Below are 21,906 nucleotides of genomic sequence, written 5' to 3' on the forward strand. Positions count from 1 at the left end.
AATATATAATTTTTATTTTTTCTTCTGCATTCTCAATTAGACTTAGAGATACATAATTGTCGGTATGATCACCAGATTTTGAAACGTATTTTTTTTTAATTTGCTCTTTAATATTTTAGTATTAATAATTTTATAGTATGGTGATATCTACAAACCAGTACTTAAAAATACGTATTGAACTATTTAAATAAATTTCTTTGATATCATGTATATATGTTATAACATTGGATCATATTAATATATTAAATATTTATAGGCCAATGACAGAGATTCAAAAAATGCAAAGAAATTAAAACGAAAGAAGAATCAGTAACCTTGAAATTACAAATGAAAGAGTTCATTTGTAAGTTTTTTTTATCTTTTTTACTTATGGACAGATCTGTTTCTTTACATTCGTTTTCAATTAAAATTAAGAGAAAATAGTATCATGTTCATAATGAGTAATGATACGTAACTATCACTAAATATTCAAGTAAACTCACAATTTGTATGACGTTAAATTAAAAGGAATATAAAAAAAAAGTTTTAGGGAAAAATGTAGGTACTTGTAATAGCTCAGTGTTGTCATGTGGCAACAGGCATAAAGACCTTCCTAATATCAAATATATTTATGGAACTAAAACTCATTGTATGTTATTATAAACCTTAAGATATGTATGAATACATACTATATAAAGAAACAACGAGTTACACATAATAAAAATAAATGGAACTTTTTCGATTGACTTTTTTGTGAAATTTATGACAATAACTACCGGTTTAACTTACGTGTAATTAGATCGAAAGCAGGCGCGTATTTAGCCTCGCGCTCACGTCACAGCTGCTCATGATTAAGAATCACGAATCGATTCCGAAACTAGTCGAGCTTTCTCACTCTAATTACACGTGAGTTAAACCGGTAGTTATTACATTAAAATATAATATATGCTTGCAAATCTTTTAATAATGAAATATATGACAATAAATGTCAAATAAAATCATTGTTACTGTCAAACTTGATTGTTTTTTTTTTATATAAGAACTTGTAAATCAAAACAAGTATAGCGTTGCTATATGATAACTTCAGGCTCTAATGGGTAATATGCATTATTTCTATATTTCTGCTGTGCGAATTTATTTTTCTGTTATGTGAATTGTTGTCCACAGGCAAAATGATCATCAACGAGTACGCCAGGAAACACAACCTTAACATCTTCGACGGTCTCGAATTAAGGAACTCGACTCGCCAGTACGGACTTTAATAGTAATATAGTTTTTCCAAAACACAAACACACACATATAAAACACACACACACACACACACATTTTTTAAAACTAAACTGACACATTAACACAGTTTCCTATATTTTTTTACACATACATACAAACATCATTATGATCGCAATTATTATAATAAAGTATTGGAAAAACTAGTAAAATAGTTTTCCAAAACAAATAAATATGTTTGTTTGCGTATTTGCTTTCTTTTCTATGAACCGTATATTTTTATTTCTCATACATCCATATTCAGTTACTGTTCTGTTACTGATATGTTCGGAAAACTAATAATACCTACAGTTTTTTCAAAACACGAAATACACAGATAAACCTTAATCTTTTCCTCCTGCCCTTTTCCCATATTCTTCCATTCATCTCTATTTGCAGTCACTCATTTCATAAATTAATTAATATTCTAATATATATTACTAATACATTATTTATTTATTTGCTTACTTATTTGTCATTAGCATCATCCAGTGTTGCCAGATTGGGTATGATTTCGCAAATTTGGGTAAAAAATTTGTGTTCGCGAAATTTTTGAGAAATGTTTTGGAGAAATTTGAGTTTATTTTTAATTACTTTTTATATTTGTAAACTGTAATATAATATATGAATATAATAAAATTTACAAATGAAGACAAAACAGGGTAAGAGAAGTTAAGCTGTTAAGCGTAGGGCCTGGGAGTTTTATCTTTTTTCAGACGACTTCAAAAGGAAGTTTTTAATTTGGTAGTACGTTTTTTATGTTTGTTATCTCATTATCCCGTCAATTATAAATCAATTTGGAAAAATCTTTTTTTATTTGAAAGGATATACTTACCGGCTGGTCCCATAGAAATTTTATCAAAGTTGGTTCAGTAGTTTTGTTTTGAAATAAAAATAACTTGATTTATCACAATTAAAGTCGGTTTTTTTTAACTAAATCTTATTTTCGTCGTTTATATTATGGCATATAACAAATAGTGAAAATCGATACTTTATGATTGCGTAAAAGGGAAGAAAACTCTATCAATATAATAGACAAAACATTTGGCATTCGGGTGAAATTCTAAAATAGCACCTGGCAATCCTGTTATTTTCATTTCTGTAAGAACCTATTAATGCCCCTTTTTCGAGAATATACCCATTCACGCATGTTAGAATTAAAAAAATAATTAACTACATATTGATATAGGCTTTACTATACCTACATATACATATATAAATACAGAAAAGTAAGCACACTTACGGAACTGAATTTGTAATACTAAATCTGTTTTGTTGTTAAAAAAAAAGGTTAACAGCACTCCTGCGATGTCTCTGATGTTACGGATGCTCATGGGCGGCGGTAGTCACTTCCCATTAGGGGAACCGTACGCTCGTTTGCTCCCTGAGTTATAAAAAAGAAAAACATTTTTTTTGCTAAGAGAAACAAACTCACTTTTTCTTTATAAATAAAGTATATATAGATAAGTATAAATCGTTGTACATGTTTACGAGTATCTTCTTATTCTTACTTATTCCACATTATGCGACAGATCTTGATTTATCAGATTTTTTTTACTGGCATTTAGATATATTTTACGTAAGTTAGCATTTTCCATTTAGTACCTATGCGATGTAGGGTTTAGGCATGTAGTAAAATACAAAATGATATAGTTAGGATAAATAGTTTTCTTTTTTAATGATAAATAACATTATGTTTTAACTAAATATGGTATCTGAACAATTTTTGTTTGTACTACATTTCATCTCGTCAGACAACTTGAAACGTAATCGAACAGCGCAATCTCAGTGCATTTGTCTCCGTCGCAGAGTAAGAAATACGTAATTTGTAACCCGTCAACCATCCGCAGTCAGGTTCGTTGAGAGGTTATTTATTTTCTTAGAGCAATTAGTATTACAAAACAAAGTTATATTAAACTTGCCGACTCGACAGATGTCGGTATTCTTTTCACAAAAGAAAGCGCAAAGGGTTCTGCCCATACAGCTCATATCTATCGTAATGATTCTTTCAAATTATTCAGTTTTCTTGGATTCAGATATTTTGAAATTATATACTCGTAAAGAGGTAAATGTCCTTGGGTCTTTCAAAAGTTCTTAAAGCGCGCGCGGCTTATACTGTTCACTTTTGTAAATTGCAAATAATCGATGTAAAAAGACGCGATTGATATTAATCTTTGAATTGCAACTAGGAACAATTTATATGGGAAAAATAAAAATAGGGTTTTCACGTTTCTCCGGCAATTTTTTATTTTTCTTTTCACATTACTCTTTTCATAGAAATTTCCTTCGGACATACGATTATTTGAAAAAAGACTGCTGTATCGGTCCAGTTGTTATCAAGTTTTATGCTTAGCAACATATTTAGAGATTAATTTGCAACCAACTTCAAAAAAGAAGGAGGTACTCATTCGGTTGTATTATATATCATTATTTATGAACTGATTTGGAAAATCTTATTTTATTTGAAAGCATATATTTTTAGATATTCGAATATAGTTAATTAATTATTCATATATATTAATTATATACAAAATTAAATATATTATATATAAAAATATAATCTATCTAATATATACACACCTTACATCTCATTGTTATATTGATTCTATGGAAATTTTATAAAAATCCGTTCAGTAGTGTTGTTTTCAAATCAAAAAACTAGTTTTCCAAATGGAATGATTAAAGTTTTTTTTTTTGTGCAACAAAATCTTTGAAGTCTGATTCACAAAGTTTCTATCCTAATATATTTAATTTTATGTAGATATCACTAACAATATCGATTTCGCCATGTATATAAATATGGTAATATTGTGTTCGTCCCTCTTGCACAATGATTAATGTCCGCTGTCAAACTGGCTCGCAAAACCGCTTACTGTCGCTGCGTGCGTACGCGCATCTCTTTTGTTGTTTGCAAGTACGTCTGGCTACCAGCCAATATCGTCTGAAGTAGACCATTGTAGCTTTAGCATGCCACCTATGCACTGTTTTTTTTTTGGTTTTCTTATTTTTTTTCAATCAATCAATTATTTATTTGTATAAACATAGATATGTTATAAATTCGATGTTGTAGAACATGTAATGCGCTATGTATTTATTTATTTATTATTTATTTTCTACAAAGTAGTGTTACTTGATTATGTAGGTCTTCTAATGATTTTTTGTTTTATTTTTGAATGAACCAACCTAACTGGAAAGTGGTAGCCATCGCCTATGGATATGAACAGTATTATGGACATCACAGTATATACTGTGTTTACTGAATATCTATGTTTTGGACAAAGTAATTAATTGGACATTATACAAAATGACCAATGAAATTAATGTGATAATAACTATTGAAATTATTAAAAATCCCGGACATTATATATAATGTCTGGCACCTACTGTGTACAGTAATAAAAGACATTAATTTTGATATTAAATAAAAAAAAAATAACTAATAACATAAAGTTTCTTTATCCTTATGATTATGCTGCATCCTATGATTATAAGACTTTAAATTAATAAAACATTAGCAATAAATTGTACTTATTAGGAGGGGAGTTCTATACTTAGAATTTACTAGTTTTTAGCAGTTGAAACTTAATAAAATCAAATAAAAATATATCTTCGTTTCACGAATACTCAGATAATGAAACGGAAATGAGTATAAGTAGTATATTAATTATCATATTTGTTTATTACTAGCTTTTACATGCGACTCTGTCCGACTATCCGGGATATGTTTATTGATCAGGATAAGAAGTAACTTATAATATTCTTCTCCATCCTTTATAGTAAGTGTGTACTAATAGTATACTAATAATATACTAATACATAGCCTATAATATTCTTCTCCATCCTTTATAGTAAGTGTGTACTAATAGTATACTAATATTTAGCCTATAATATTCTTCACCATCCTTTATAGTAAGTGTGTACTAATAGTATACTAATATATAGCCTATAATATTCTTCTCCATCCTTTATAGTAAGTGTATACTAATAATATACTAATATATACTGAATAGGCATAGAATACTAGAGACAAACTTTAAACTTTAGTGGTAAACTTGTCGAACTTATTCTATGATTAATTACTATACTAGCACTATGAAACCCTATTTTTATAAAATTTTTAATTCAAATAATTCTTATTCATTTAAACTTGTTTACAAGAATCTTCTTTTTAAATCTATTGCAGGGTTCGGAAAGTTATCTATCTAGTTTTAACTTATTGTATAGTATTCAGATATTATTGAACTTTTTTTTTTCAATGTTGACAGGTATGCAACTAGTAAGTCGCATAGTAATATATAATTTTAATGTAATTAAGTAATATTGTAATTAATAATTAAATAGCATACCACAATTTGTTCTCGGCGGATGCTTACAATTACGTTCTCTTATCAATTTAACCACAAGGGAACTAATTCACATTAAATAACATGCTTCAAGTGTATAATGCTGCATTTGGGGCTATGAAACGAACGAAAGCTTAATCCTTATAAATATAATAATTGCGAATGTTTATCTGTTATTTCGTAGTTCTATAGTAGTTCCGTTAATCATCACGAAATTTGGTATACTCGAACATGTAGGATTTGCGGTAGAAAACCAGACTTACCAGAGGGAGACTTTGTAATAAAGTCGATTGCTTGGGTACCTCTGTCCCATTCGTGTTTCAACCGTGAAGCAGCTGTGTTTGCATGGCTGTGTTTCGGTTTAAAGGGTGGGATATGGCGTGAATTTACTGGGTACAGAGGAATAACACCTGAGTCCTCAGGAATAGCAACGCATGGGGGTATCATGGGTGAAACAGTATACTCTGTTATGTCCATGGTACTGCTCATGTCTATAGACGACGGTTACCACTTTCTATCAGGTGGACCGTCAGCTTGTTTGCCATTCTAAGTTGTATAAAAAAAAAAGATACTGTAAAATATGTTTATAAAGATTAAAATTATTGATAATGAACAAAAAAAAAGTAAACAGCAAATTACAATAATTACGAAAGTGCAAATTGTAATTAATTAGTTCTCTCCCTTTAACGGCGATACATTTTTAGAGCGTAATTTTTTTAATAGATTTTGTCATTCGTGTACATTCAAAGAATCTGTACTTATTTCCTTTGCTGTAGATCTTCTGTTATTAGAATTTAAAATCAAAATATAATACGGTACTCTCGTTATTATAATATATACCGCGAAATCCATCAAACAAACCCGTTTTTCTGATTTATTGTGAAGTTTCTCGCAGACAATTTTGCTTTTTGTATCAATTGTGTTAATGCTGACATTTCTAAATATGGTGCTAGACTAGCATTGAATGCAATATCTTTGTTGCAGTTTATAAAAATTAAAATGTTATATATGTGTTGTTATATTGTTTTCTTGTAATCGTGTGTACCAATTATGAGCCTATCCAAACGCTGATTTAAGAGCCCGCGCTATTCTTTTTCTTTTGTTCAGATAATAATATTGAACACTTTTTTTGTATTTACAACCGATTTCAAAATTGTATTTTTGTATTTTTTTTTATGTTTCTTTTTACATAAGTTTGTCAATTATAAATTTATTTGGAAAATTGTTTTTTTATCAGTAAGGATATACTTTCAGATTGGTGCCATAGAAATTTTATCAACATTAGTTTAATAGATTACTTTTTAAATAAAGGTTTTTCTTGGAAAACAATTATTATATATAAAAAGTATTGCAATTTACCAAAAAGTGACGGTAGGTATATATTTTTGTTTATTAATTTATACATTGTAGCCAACGATGTGTATATTAGAAACAACAAGAACTACGGTCTATACTTATCATATAATTATTCAGGTATATATAAATATTATATATAAATATATATATATATATATATATATATATATATATATATATATATATATATATATATATATATATATTTAAAAGAAATACTTAATAATTGTTTTTTATTTGTTAATATAATTATCACTATTATCCTTATATTAGTCACACTTTTGTAAATGTAATAATATGTTTAAATTTTCTTAATTTAATTAATGATTACAGGCCAGTTTTTGTTGCCATAGTATATTTATACGGTTCTTATAATAATGTTGCAAATTCAGTTTCTCATTTCATTTACAAATAACACTGTACACTCACACACAAACGTAACAAAAGTGCTTACACACAAAACAATATTCACACATATCGATAAAAGTGGTCAACTCAGCGAATCAATCGAATCAACACTGTTTAACCAGTCGTGATTTCCACTTTGCAGTGACCGGACGAAGGTGGAGAAATTCGAAATATAAAAAAAGAGCATAATAATGTCAGTGACGTTCGAAATATTAATTTCGATGAGTCGAGTTGAAACGCGCGGCCGTTATAGTGATGTGCTAGTGTGTGTTATCGATATTATTTTATTTAGCGTTATTTTCTTTTTTGTAGGAAAATGCTGCAAAGCGAAATTAATAATATAAGTGGTGTACTGTCATCATCAATGAAGTTGTTTTGCGAATGATACTTTGTTTTACAAGTGCGTTGTTTTGTGTGGACACGTGCTGTGCGCCGTAGTGTGTTGCGAATACCGTCGGACAATACTGCGCTTGCTACACCGGACAATTAGGTAAGTTTTCCTTTAGTTACTATATAACTATACTGTATTATACGATACATTTACCGCTACAGACTTTACAAAAAGATATTTACAAAAAAGTTTAAATTGTTAAATTGTTGTTTTTGGAGATTAAACCAAAAAGGTTTTGAAAAGTTTAAATGTTTTCTTGTATCGTATAATCATGTTATTAAATACTACATAATGAAAGTAATAGTTTGTAAAAAGACCTATAACCGTCATTTTTATGTAGGTATATTAAATATACTTACTTAATATTATTTAGCATTGCGATTGTACTATTTTATAAGTTTTTACGGATTTAACGGATGAATTTTATTATACATGCATTCATTTGACATTATTAGCATATAAAATTTATATACGTCGTAAATTTCCAAGGTTAAATTGTAACTATAAAATTTAACTATGTACACGTTATTTTACTTTTTACGATGTTGAAATATATTCGTTTAAACTACGGATCAAGATTAGACTTTAACCAAGTAATATTGTTAACTTAAAAAAATCGAAGTGTTTGTTTTTTTTTTAATTTAAAACTCGACTGCTTAAAATATTTAATAGCGATTTATAAAAATAGAAATGTAACTTAAAATTATTCTATCGTTAAAAACATATTATGAACAGCACTATTTCTGTTTTCTTATTATTATCTATTTAGTTTCAAGCATTTAAAGATATTGCTAGCCGTAGATCAACCGACCTGTTATCTATCATAACATATTCATAACAGTTTTGACAAGTTAGTGTTAATATATAGATTTGAAAACAGTTTAGCAGTAGGTTCAGAATAGATATACCCACTTATTCATAAATAGATAGATAGATAGATACTCTTTATTGTTTCCTCCAAAAGATTACAATAGTAAACTTATTATAAGTATAAACAAATACTAAAATCTTCTACAAATCTATTTTAACTATTACACTGTTTTGTTACTTTATTTCAAATTACAAATTTAGCGCAAGAGAGAGAGAGAGAAGATAGTTCAATAGCTAAAATAGGTTTATGAGAGGGTTGACTTTTTATGAATTAGGCGAATAGAGTTTCAACGTCAGTCAGGAACGGAATATGTCAGAATGACAGATCAGTTACATAGAGAAGTGACACAAGAATCTATTGATAGACACGTTTGCCTTAGCGCGCATATAGGAGTAAACAAGACGCTACATATAATTGTCGTGCTCTGTCTTACGCATAATGTATCTATAGCGATAACATATCTATCGGCGGATACATGAAATAATAGTGAAAATATTACTTTAATTTACATTACGTAATTCATATAATTTCTTTGACAATTTCACATGTAATGTAAATCCCTATTTGTAACCTCTAATGTCGATAACCGTTGCTTTTGCATACACCAGTATAGTATTATATTATCTGTGGTGTCACTAATGAGTGCGTACTACTAGTTTCACGAAAGTAAAACAGTTCATACTCCACGTGACTTTTTTTAACTATTGTCATGACGACATCGTGTAAAAGTCGTGTAAAATCAATCCGCGAAATTTTCGTAGATGGCGGAACCATAATCTTATCGATAGATTATTTTTCCAACATTTTGGGTTATTGACACTAATTCAGGTAAATTATTATTTTTATACATGAAATTGGGTTCGTAATATAATTATATATCTCGTTCCTTTGTTGACACTTTTTCTGTTCGAGTTGGTAGGTACTTTATTTAAGATCAGATACATTTTGTTTGTTATTTAGTATTTATTGCGTTTTACGCATTAGAATTAATTATGCCCTTATTATCACTAATGTGGTCAAGTGGGTAAAACTACATTCTGATAAACAAACATTATTAGCTTAATTAAATTAAATTATAGGTAGGTTGAAATTATTAATTTGATGATAACAAAGATAACTGTGCATATAATGACATTAAGAGTTTATATTGTTTATTATAAATGTGGTTGCCTATAAATGCAAGAACGGTGAGATCTGAGCTGCCAGTGTATTGTATTAAAACTTAGCTTTATTGTAGCTGTATCTTATGTTGGTAATCCTGTAAATAAATAAATAAATAAATAACTTGTATATTTTACTACGCCAAGAAACAGTTATTTTTTTAATAATAAAAGATTGACTGAACATAAAAATATACAGCCATGGGCTTATAGTAATTTCAAAGTTAATTATATGTGTATAAAATGTAGCATTATGCCCAGCACATTAGTGTCTAAATAAGGCCTAGCCTGTATCTTAGACACTAAATCATTTCACAAAGAAGAGAAAGTTATTTCAATCATGAACAACGCAGTGTTTCATAGGCACATAATAGACACATACAATTTAAATATTTGAATTTAGAACATGGAATTCGTTGAACTGAACTGAATTGTCACAATATTGATATTTTTATTTTGTCTTTATTTGGTCTCCCAGCAATCGTTACACTGATAAAATGCAATATTAAGATTACTATCTTAATAGATATACATACATAGTTTACATTCATTTTAAGGGAAACACAGTATGCTAATTAATAAACAAACAATTATATACTTACTGTCGAGGTATTTAACATAGGTATAGTTTTTAAATTCAATAAATAATTACTTTACATAAATCAATTTTTTTTTATATTAAATTAATTATTATTGTTATATCAGCCGTTAACTGTCCTCTCCTTAACATAGGTCTTCCCCATAAGGAGAGTTTAGTCAGTGGTTGCCACACTTGGCAGGCGGGCTGACAACTGCAACTAGCTTTTAGTGATTTTTTAAAAGAGCTGCTCATCCCTCGACCATTAAGTTGATAAATCAGTACGGGAGTAAAGCCTACTGACTGCAAAAAAATACAAAATCGGTTCACAATTAGCAAAGATTTAGAGTAACTTATATATAAAATAAATTACAAGCGATTTGAGAACGTTCTATTTTTGAGTCGCTTGTAAATACCAAGCGAATTTAGGATACCCTCCTTTTAGAAGCCTCTTAAAATAAACAGAACAAACGGTTTCTTTTGTGTTAATTGCTTATATATTTATGTACTTGCACTATGGTTTTTAACTATGTAATATTATTGTATAGCTTTTGCTTTATTGTGTTTCATTGTTAAATGATCAACTTCGAAAAAATACGTGAACTTTATTAAATATATCAAGTATAAAAAACACAGATTAGTTATAGACAGAATGTTAATTATTTGAAACGTCTACATAAAACTGTAGGTACAAAAATATAAATAAATAAATGAAATCTATCAATATAAGTTGTGGTTTTATCACTGTTGCATTTGTATTATTATACTTTAGGAGCTGTGCTATAACCGCGAGCAGTTTACAGTTTTATAATATGCAATTAGGGATTGTAAAAATGTTAAATGGATCCCCGTAATGGCGTAAGTTGTAAAAGGCGCCCGTGTCGTAATGAGTGCCGTATAGAAATATTGTATTTATTCCCCCGATTCCGAGAAATGCAATAACATTTTTGCAATTATGTTATGGGTGTGTTTTATACGTGCCGTTCACTTGTTAGTGACTTGTTAACTTGCGGCCATCTTTGAATTATTTTCACTGTCAAAATTTTATTTATTCGATTTACAAAAATAGGCTTTCCGTTCGATGAGATGAGATACAATCGCGTAACATTGCCATAAGTTGTGTTACTTCTTTTTCTATTCTTTTATTTCTTTTTACTTTCGTGTGTATCTAGTCTTTTGTTATTTGTGTGTTGTAAGTTGTAATGTACATCACTACATATTATAAAAACAAAGTCCTCAATCGCGGCTGTCTGTCTGTCTGTCACGTGGACACCCCGTGACCCCGCGCTTCGCAAGAAATTTTTCTTAGTGGAACGTTTATGGGTCTCATATTGAAGAGTTTTTCATGTTGAGTATTTGTTAGAGTATATGTCTGTCGCCTGGATGTTGTAGATGGCGTTCTTGAAAGATGAAATGATAACCCGATGGTAGTACAAATTTGACACATTTATTTCACAACTTAATAGTACTATTTTTGGTCCATTTAGGTAGAAATTTGAGCAGAGAGAGGGCGCTATTGCCATTAAAAAAATAAATTAAAAGTATTGTTGCTAAATGATTATCGTTTATATTGTTATATAATTGTTTTTTTTTTTTTTTTTTTACTTCTTAACATGTTCAATAAGGCCGTTTTTATAGAGTTAGAATGTTGGATTTATAAATAGTGTTGGAAATCAAAGAGCATAAAGTCCTCCGAACACGATTGCACCATTTTTTCCTATTTTCACTGAAGCAATTTAAAGTCGAGCCATGCAAATATGGCAATAAAAGTTTCCGAGTTCATTTTCAATTACGGACAGTCGTCGTAAAAATTTAAAACGCGGTATCTGCCAATAGGATTCGTTCACAGCAGTGTTGCCATGCTGTGTGTTATAATTTCTTTTCTGGCTATTTCATAACCGCAAAACAGATTACCCGTATCCCCTATACGTTAGAAATCTATACTAGACCAACAGTAATATTTGTAACACGGTACACGGTTATGGTTCTTATTGAATAGCGATAAAGGTTATTTTTGATTGTACTAATGTAAGATTACATATTTTCATAGCGGTTTTTCGTTCACTTTTAAACAAAGTTGACTGCGGTAGGTCGCAGTAGCAAGATATTCTGTTATTTTGAATATTAGAATACTGAAAGGTAATTATTTATGTTGAAGTGTTAAAATTGAGCAAAAAATTTTTTTTTATTTTCATGTTTAGATTCGATTCGATTGTTAAGAGTATCAGGGGTTAATTGCACTAATCAGATATTGATTTAAAATAAATATTGAAACATATTAAAAGAAATATGATAGAGACAGAAATAAATGTTTTATTCGTTCTTTTTGCTCTGTAAAGTTCCAAAGTTACAAACAAAGAGAAAAAGTAAAGTTAGAAAATGAAGTTAGAACTTCCACGACGCTATTAATATTTTGCTCTCCATTATTGGATTCTAATTATTTTAAAAATAGCTGTTATCTACGACTTCGTCCACGTGATAGGGATATGTTTATTGAACGGGATAAAAAGTAACCTATATCCTTTTCCATCTCATATAGTACGTGTGTATACCAAATTTCATAGTGATTGGTTAAGCCGTTTAGGTGCTTCAAGTAACAAACAAACTCACTTTCATTTTTATAATATTAGTAAAGATAAAAACAATGATGATTTTACCAGTCAGTATTAATAACGTCACAATTTACAATTAAAGTAGCTGTACTTTTTGTTGTACAAAATTTACTAACGGTTATTTCATTAGATTTATTTTGTTTAATTCCGCTACCATTAGTATGCATGCGACTGCCAACACTCGAAGATGGACCACCACTATTACTACCATAAGTTCCACCTTTTATATTAGCTATCAATCTTCGACTGCTATTTTTCTCGCGCACGTTTTACGACACTAATCAACCAAGTCGTAATTTAAGCAGGCAAAACAGTAGAATATAGCTAGTAAACAATAATTATAATTGAACATTTTAAACAAAATAATTATTTATTATCCGCGTTCCTATCGAAAGTGAGTTTGTTTATTACCTCTTAACGCCTCAACTGTTTAATCAATCGTTCTGAAATTTAGTATACACGTACCATTTGGGATAGAGTAGGACATAGGCTACTTTTATCCCGGTCAATGAACATATCCCGATCACGTGGACAAAGTCACCTTTGAGTAAACAATAATTGTAATTAAATGTTTTAAACAAAATAATATATTTATTATTATATTATAATTAATATTTATTTATAAGTAGTAATTATAATTGATAACGAATCAAACGCATACATATAGCAACTGTTCCAATCTGAATTGCAATAGCTCGTTATCAGTATTAACTCGACCTGCAACACGTGAAAATTATTGCCAATTATCAATGTATTTAATGATTACGACCCTAATGTCTTTGTAGAACTGTTGATAACCCCTTTCTTAATATTATAATCTTGGACTCGTGTGGCTTCAGTGTTTATTAAGTGCTTAGTTCCGTTTTCACGCAACAAGTAAGTGGAGTTGGTGATCTTTGTGTGATAAGCAAGCGGAGAGACATGTTAATGTGTTATATATATATATATATATATATATATATATATATATATATATATATATATATATATATATATATATATATATATGTATATATATGTATATACAAAAAAATGTATTTATATTTACTCGTAATTAATTAAATATGAAATATTTTTACTTGTCCCATTACGTAAACTCAATAATTGTAGAAAATAAGCAATCTGAAGGGCAGTGCTCACATAGCTTGTAGAATCGATAGCTTATGGGAAAGATTCTTGTGTGGCACACCCATACGGTTAAACGCTATATAGGACGACCCTTCACTAGATGGAGTGACGATCTCTAATACATTGCAGTGCGGCAGTAGATGCAAGTGCCTCAGGCCCGTTCCTTACAATCTATGGGGGAGGCTTATGTTCATTGGTGGACAGATAATGGCTATGTTAGTAATGATGATGACGATAATGACAGGTTTTTATAGTCGCCGATTCCACTCAAAAACCGTTCACCGTGTTTCAACCGTGAAGCAGTTGTGTTTGCATGGCTGTGTTTCGGTTTGAAGGGTGGGATATGGCGTGAATTTACTGGGTACGGAGGAATAACACCTGAGTCCTCGGGAATGGCAACGCATGGGGGATATCATGGGCAAAACAGTTTACTCTGTTATGTCCATGGTACTGCTCATGTCTATAGGCGACGGTTACTACTTTCCATCAGGTAGGCCGTCAGCTTGTTTGCTATTATAAGTTGTATAAAAAAAATCTCAGATTTTTTTTTTATGTTAATTAAAAGAAGTATTCTGATCTTTATTTACTGTTTTACTTATATTAAAATATGTATGTTTGTTTATTTGTTTGAACCTTAATCTTTGCTGAATCTTACATTTAGTAATAGTTTATAAAACGGCATATTTTATATTGCCTATCCAATCGTCCAATTTGTTTTCCATATTTGTATATTATGGAATAAAATAATTTTATTTTTAATACTTGATTGTGGCCTGTTTCCATATGCGGCATCCGTTTACAGAGTTGCAGTCTCTTATCTTTATTATAGTCCCATATTTAGATATATTGTAATATCAACTCTGTATCCAAGTGGAATAATATTATATTATGACACGAGTATCAATGGCCAAAGGACTTGTATAATGAATGAATGAAACACTAGTTATTTCATTCATACCTTTATTTTTAATACATATTGATTAAACACACATGAGTCATAAGAGATGTATTTCGAAATATTTTTTTGCTGATAAATTTAGAAGTCTGTGAATGAATTAATAAAAAAATGTTTATTTTTCTGTTGATATTAAATGATCTTAAATTAATATGTGCAAAAATTAATCTCTCGTTTGACTAAACACTGATATTGTATGACTCATGTATTTGACGTTTACTTTCGTACGTCACCCACCGCCCTATTTCTATTTATTCAAGGTGCGTTAGAGTGTGGACATGCATTGGTTTCCTAGTATCACATTGGTAAAGACCAATATAAAATAATATTGGATAGTTCTCTCTTAAGTTTTATTCATTCATAGTCCAATTTCCCATAGAAATAGTAATAGTTTCCCTCAAAGAATGATACAGATCACATAATCATATGTAAACAAAAAAAAAATGTGTATTTAGAAATGTTTTTTATACCACATATTAAATATTTTTCTGGTAGTGAATGCAGAAGTGTTATTAGAAATATTTTCCTGACGGTGAACTCTGAAGTGTGTTTAGAAATACTTCCCCGGTAGTCTATCCAGTGATTAGAAATATTTTGTGAAAAATCTTTGTTTTTTCATAGAATTTTAATTTAGTATTTGTAAAAGATCTAAACAGACTAATCGCGAACAATCAAGTAATGAATAAACTTTATCACTTTGCGTGCAAAATATTGTTTTTTTTTAATCTATTTTAATGTAATCTAGTCGTGGAGTTTGAAGTAAATAAAGTGTAAATTAATAAAATTCCTTAGACATCTTTACGGCTTGTTTGTCATTGTTTAGCGTAAAGTTAACTGATGTTTCGTTAAATCTATCTATAGTATTAAAGTTACCTTTAGATAGGAATTCTGTTAAATAAGAATATTGCGCATATTCTGGCCCTTGGTTGGTAATTATTTTTAAAACGTCGGATTATAAGAAGATAAATCTTATTTTAAGCATGAACGACATATTAGGACGTGTTTTATACGAACATTTCTTTAACCCTAATCGTTTACTGAAACTGCCGAAATGATTGCCTGTTGAGTTCATCGAGCTAGTTGATCTGTCATATATATATGAGATAGTTTTATTTTTTCTTAGGGTTGTCACAACCCTTAAAATTAAAATGTCATTTAAAAATTAAACCTTTCATCTATCAATTGTTTTAGTAGATATATAAATAGATACTGTGATTCCGATTCTGACATATTATTATTGAGTTAAGTTTTAATCCAAAATTATATTTATATATAATTCTAATAGATAATTTTAAAGAACCATCCTCTCGAAGTAGACTTCTTAATTATATTTTTTTTTTAACTCAAATACAAAATTACTTTTGAAAGGTAACGATATTTAAATTTAAAGTATTATACAATACACATGATCCTGATGTTACAGACGTCTATAGGCTACAGTAATCGTTTACCATCAGGCGGGCTGTATGCTTGATTGTATTTTATGGTAATTGTGTATTAAAAAAAACACAATTACCATAAAATAATCCAGCTTATAAAATTAGCATAATTTTTCTCATTATATAATTAATCCATGTTTTGTTGTTATGATTATACAAACAACACAACAAATAAATCTTTTAGCCGTAAACATCCGGAAACATAATTAATCGTGGTCACCCATCTCATTTATATCCCCCAGTGTCCAGACTCGTTAATTTGCGCCAAACACATCCTTCCCGTGCTATAAAACTACTGGAATGGGTTAGATTTATAACGTAACCACACTCTAAGTTATCTGTTGCAATTAATTATGACTGAATTCACATTAAATCATTGTGGCGGTGACAGCTCAGTCGGAAGATGGTTGACAACGATCCGGGGATCTTGAGATCGAATCTCAGCTTCTGAATTTTTGGATTCATGTGTTTTTTTTTTAACTGTTAAAGTTGTAAACAAGCACAACTACACTACAAACGGCCCGTCTGATGTGAAAATTACCGTAGCGAATACCGGATTTTTTTTTCAGTACATTTAGTCATTTATTGGATTAACTATAAAATATTATAAATGTACGAGTAAAAGTCGAACTGTTTATAACAAATATTTTATCGCCTTAACGAGTTAATCAATCCTTAGGAAATTAGGTTACGCTATACATGGTGAAGAAGGATACATAAGACTTATATCCCGATCAATGAACATATCCCAGACACGGACGGAGTTGCGTGTAAAAGTTAGTATTTAAATTTATTTAACAAAATCTAATCTTAGAATGTGAACGAGCCCTAAAGATCTTTATCTAAGCCGTTTCATGAAAGTTTGTATGCTATAAATTATGTTTTATTATGAAATAATTGGTCTTTTACGTTGTTGAAAATTTTCGTTGCTTTTTATAGGTAGGGTAATGGTTCTCAAACTTTAATCCAATACTACGTTATTCAACATTCCGGATTATAGATTAAATCGTCTTAATCAATTACAAGCTACATTGTTTTTAAATCATATAGTATTGTAAATATGAAATTGTGGTTGTTAGCTCTTGACCCTTTAACATCTCAATCCATCGTTAAGAGAAATTTGACATACGCGTAATATTTGGGATGGAGAAGGATGTAGGTTACTTTTATCCCGTTCGTTCCCAGTCATAGACAAGGACTTAATTCTTATTATGTAGAAAGTCGTAACGACATTTGTACATGGGTATCGTCTATGTATAGACATCGACTAGTGTTTTACAAAACTCAATAAAAGACTAGTTTTAAAAAGTTAGTTTTATGTATGACTAGGTTTTTGCCCGCTACTTCGTACGCGTGGTATCAGAAGTATGAAATAAAATAGACTACTTCTAGATGGCGTTTCAGAATAAAAGATACATCAGCTTTTAAATTAGGCGTTCAGAAACATAATTGTGGAAACAGTATGCAATTTGGTGCAGTACATTTTGTGTGATGATGGAATAACCACACAAAAATGGAGGACGCAGAAAAATACTTAAAAGCAATTTTTTTGAAATCTATAAGTCTTATTAATATTAATTGTTCTTAATTATATCCCATATATTGACATCGTTTAATTACAATTTTATTATATTAGTATTTAAGATTATGTTAAAAAATACATTCCAGTTTATTTTATATCCTCGAACAAATCTTTTGAAAGGGTTCAGTGTGGTGTAGTAATGGTCAATCAAGACCAAATTTGGTTTTAATCGATTATCGATCTTTTATTTGGTTGAAATCGATTATTTTGTTTGTTTAGAATTTGAATTAATTTAATTTGAAGTTATTTATTTATTTATTCATTAGTACATGTATGTATGTGTACAAGGCAAGCATAATGTTCAAAGCATCCTCTACCGGTCAATCTTAAGGAAGTGATGTTTTCGTAAGCGTATTGGGAAACTGTAAAAGCTAGCTTGATGAAATAAATAAAAGTAACAGTAGATATCTGTATGTCTCATGGGGCCTTTGGTGCCATCGATTGTTATGAAATTTGACACAGACGTCGTATATGAGATTTTGAAGGATGTAAGGGTACTTTTATCTTGCTCTGTCAATTGTCCCTTCCTGTCACACGGAGAAAGTTGCAGAAAATTCTAATGAATAAATAAATAATCGTAATACGTCGTTAAATAATAATAAAAAAGGAAATATGCATGAAAATGTTACAGTGACCCCATGTGCGCGCTATACTCTCGCAGGCCCGTGAGGTGTATGATAGGTGAGGATGAAGTAAGGTCAGTTGGACCATCGGCATTCACTATAGTCTACGATGGGACCATAAATAATTATCTATATTCAAATTTGTAAAATTAGCACTAGCGGTTTCAGAGAAGTTACCTTCCACGAACACTCAGGCTGTGGAATAAGCTATTTTACTTAACTAGGTGTTATCTTGCGCAAGTCCGTATCACTGGTTATTCGATTAAAATTATTTAATTCCGCTACCATTAGTATGTGTGTGACGGCCAACACTCGAAGATTATAAAGATTATGCATATTAGCCATCAATCTCCGACTGCCATTTCGTTTGCGCACGTTTTACGACACGTGTTTTACGTCTAAACAAGTTTTCAGGCAAATTATTAGATTTGCCTTTATTTTTTTGTTTTGTTTTGATTTGATCTGAATTGAATTCGCAGTTTGAGCGCCGAATGGTTAACACTAGGCACTGAACAGCAATCTAATAATTTGCCTGAAAATGTAATTTCACAAGAGACTACAGTATTAGATTCTTCAAAAAGAGCATAGCTTCTAAGGTTACTTTAGGGTCAACAACACGCACTTGAAAATCCTAGTGTTGCAGGCGTCCATAGTTTACAGTGACTGTTTCTCACCAGACGGGTTGTATACTTGTTTGCTATTTTTTGTTAGTTTCTTATATTGTAAATGTTATTGTAGTAAAAAACTTTGTAATACTAGTATTGTTTATACTTAATATAACGTTTTTACCTCATGTATTAACTGATCTAATTTAAGGCGAAAAATGTAACATATTTTTTCATATAAGTTTAAACACTGGATGAATTGAAGTCGGACTTCAGGATAAATTCATCACAGTTCGTTGTGTTCAAACAATACTCTCTGTGACATTAGTTTATTTGTATATCATTGGAACACCTTTATAAACTTGGATCAACTTCAGCAACAGTTGTTACCATTTGTGGAGTAACTTCTAGAAGTTTTGTTCATTGCGGCTTTCTCGGCTCGCCGGGAGGTGTCGTGAATTTTCGGGGTCACGCACGGTTGAGTTTATAAATTTGGTCCCTATTACTTTAAAAGTAAGGTGGAAATTTGCTTGCTCATTGTGTATATAAAATTCATTTGTCACCGACAGTTTGCGGTGCAAAGTTCCCGTCTCTTACCGCAAATAAACGTTTCGGAAAACAATCAACGCAGCCACCAGACGGACTTGCTAAAAGTAATGTCCTGTGGGTAATCAATAATTTAATTATATTGGTTTTCGTTTGTGTCTCATATTTCGTTTATAATTTTACATAGTTTTCAATTGATCGGTTTAAAAAAGTATAAAGTTCTCAATCAGACAGCAGTGTGTAAGATATTAGTGATTTTATTGACTACCTTTTTAAACGATATTGTTTATTCCCGTTCACTTCATAACATACCCACGAATTTTGTACCAATGGAATTATTTTTTTCTTGTGGAACAACGTATTAAGTTGTTTTTATTATTTCACTTAAAATATTTCTACATATATGTAATATATTTGTAGATAATGTGGCATGTTTACGCAAAACAAAAGTTGGAGGTACAAGGAAAGAACGATAATGCGCGTGCTTGATTGAATTCACTTTAAAAAGCTCTTTTAAAGAAATAAACAACAAGTATTCGTATATATTTTCATACAGTCGGTCGACAGACAGACTCATTCGCGCATTTTTAGTAATTGAGTCGTCTTGTCTCTCGTCCAATATAAAGGGTGTACTACAATAAAAATGTTGAAAAATTTTAAAACACATAAAGCCAACGCGCTGCACGGGATCCAGGCTCCAGGCCCGATAGTAAAGCGGCTATGTCCGATATCGCGAATTCCACCGGATACTATCAAAACTTTTATTGCCGATCTTTTGTCCCGCTCGCACTAACACGGTTATAAAGAGACGGCGGTAGTACGGTATTATCTTTTTCAGGAATTCATTGTCGTTGCAAGTTTTATGTTTCTTGTGGAGGATCGCATATTTTTATTGCGTCTCGTGGATTGAAAAGCTCCGGTCTAGATCTAGGTTTTGGGGATTTGGAACAAGTATTTTAAATGGGTTTGTAATAATTTACACATGTAAAAACTACTTGTCCCAATTCCTGGCTGACGATTAATCAACGCACAGTCTAAATCATTACAGTACGAGCTTTTAAATTTGGAATGTAATTTTCATAATATTAAGAAAGTATTTATCGACTCCTGGAAACAGTGTAAGTTATGTCTAATTTAAACCGCGTTAAAGTTAGCTCTTACGAGAACTAGTGAATTTCTATTAATCATATTAATGTAAAAAATGCGAAAGTTTGTGACGATGAATGGATGCTTGTTATTCTTTCATGAATAAAATACTACTAACGGATATTAAATGAAATTTGGTGCATGGATAGGTTATATCCTAATTTAGCGTATAGAATACTTTATAATAAGATAAAAATCAAAAGTTTTGTAAGTACACATTATGCTTTAACTGCAAGTCTCGGTCCGACCGGAATTTAGTTTCAGCTTAAGAGCACCAGAGAGAGACTTTGTACAAAAGTCGATTGCTTGGGTACCTCTGTCCCATTCGTGTTTCAACCGTGAAGGAGTTGTGTTTACATGGCTGTGTTTCGGTTTGAAGGGTGGGATATGGCGTGAATTTACTGGGTACAGAGGAATAACACTGCCATTGCCATTCCTGAGGACTCCTCAGGAATGGCAACGCATGGGGGGGGGGGGGGTATCATGGCGAAACAGTATACTCTGTTATGTCCATGGTACTGCTCATGTCTATAGACGACGGTTACCACTTTACATCAGGTGGGCCGTCAGCTTCTTTGCCATTCTAAGTTGTACAAAAAAAAAGAGTCCCGTTAATGTTCCTGAAACTAGTCGAGTAATCTCGACAAAAATACACATAAAATAATCAATCCTGTTTCTTCAACAAATAAAATAAAAATTGAGTTCCAAAAAACCCGACTTTAAAACCAGTTGTTTTGATTTAAAAACTAAACTGCTGAACCGATTTTGATAAAATTTCTTTGGGACTAATATGTAAGCGTATACTTACAGATAAAAAAGAATTTTCCAAATTTGTTTACAACTGCCGGAGATATGAGGTATCAAAGATAATAAATTAATAATTAGAAATACAACCGAATTGAGAATCTTCTTCTTTTTG

At 30.5% G+C, this 21,906-nt stretch overlaps 1 protein-coding gene across 5 annotated transcripts in view; it reads left to right on the plus strand.

Moving 5' to 3' along the window:
* The window catches only part of LOC113519868 (protein doublesex), a 256,548-nt gene that overhangs the window by 78,710 nt on the left and 155,932 nt on the right, over positions 1–21,906 (plus strand). For 2 of the 5 annotated variants that reach the window (XM_052900661.1, XM_052900662.1), the window contains exons 3-4: positions 1,147–1,228; positions 7,665–7,842. The exons of 1 other annotated variant lie outside the window; for it this stretch is intronic. In XM_052900661.1, coding sequence (XP_052756621.1) covers positions 1,147–1,228; positions 7,665–7,737 — 155 coding nt within the window. In that variant the 3' untranslated portion in view covers positions 7,738–7,842. 2 more of the 5 variants (XM_052900664.1, XM_052900663.1) reach the window with 2 other exon arrangements.

The sequence above is a fragment of the Galleria mellonella genome, unplaced genomic scaffold (assembly GCF_026898425.1).
Source record: "Galleria mellonella isolate WM207_F2 unplaced genomic scaffold, CSIRO_AGI_GalMel_v1 utg65, whole genome shotgun sequence".
In the NCBI taxonomy this organism is placed as follows: Eukaryota; Metazoa; Arthropoda; class Insecta; order Lepidoptera; family Pyralidae; genus Galleria; species Galleria mellonella.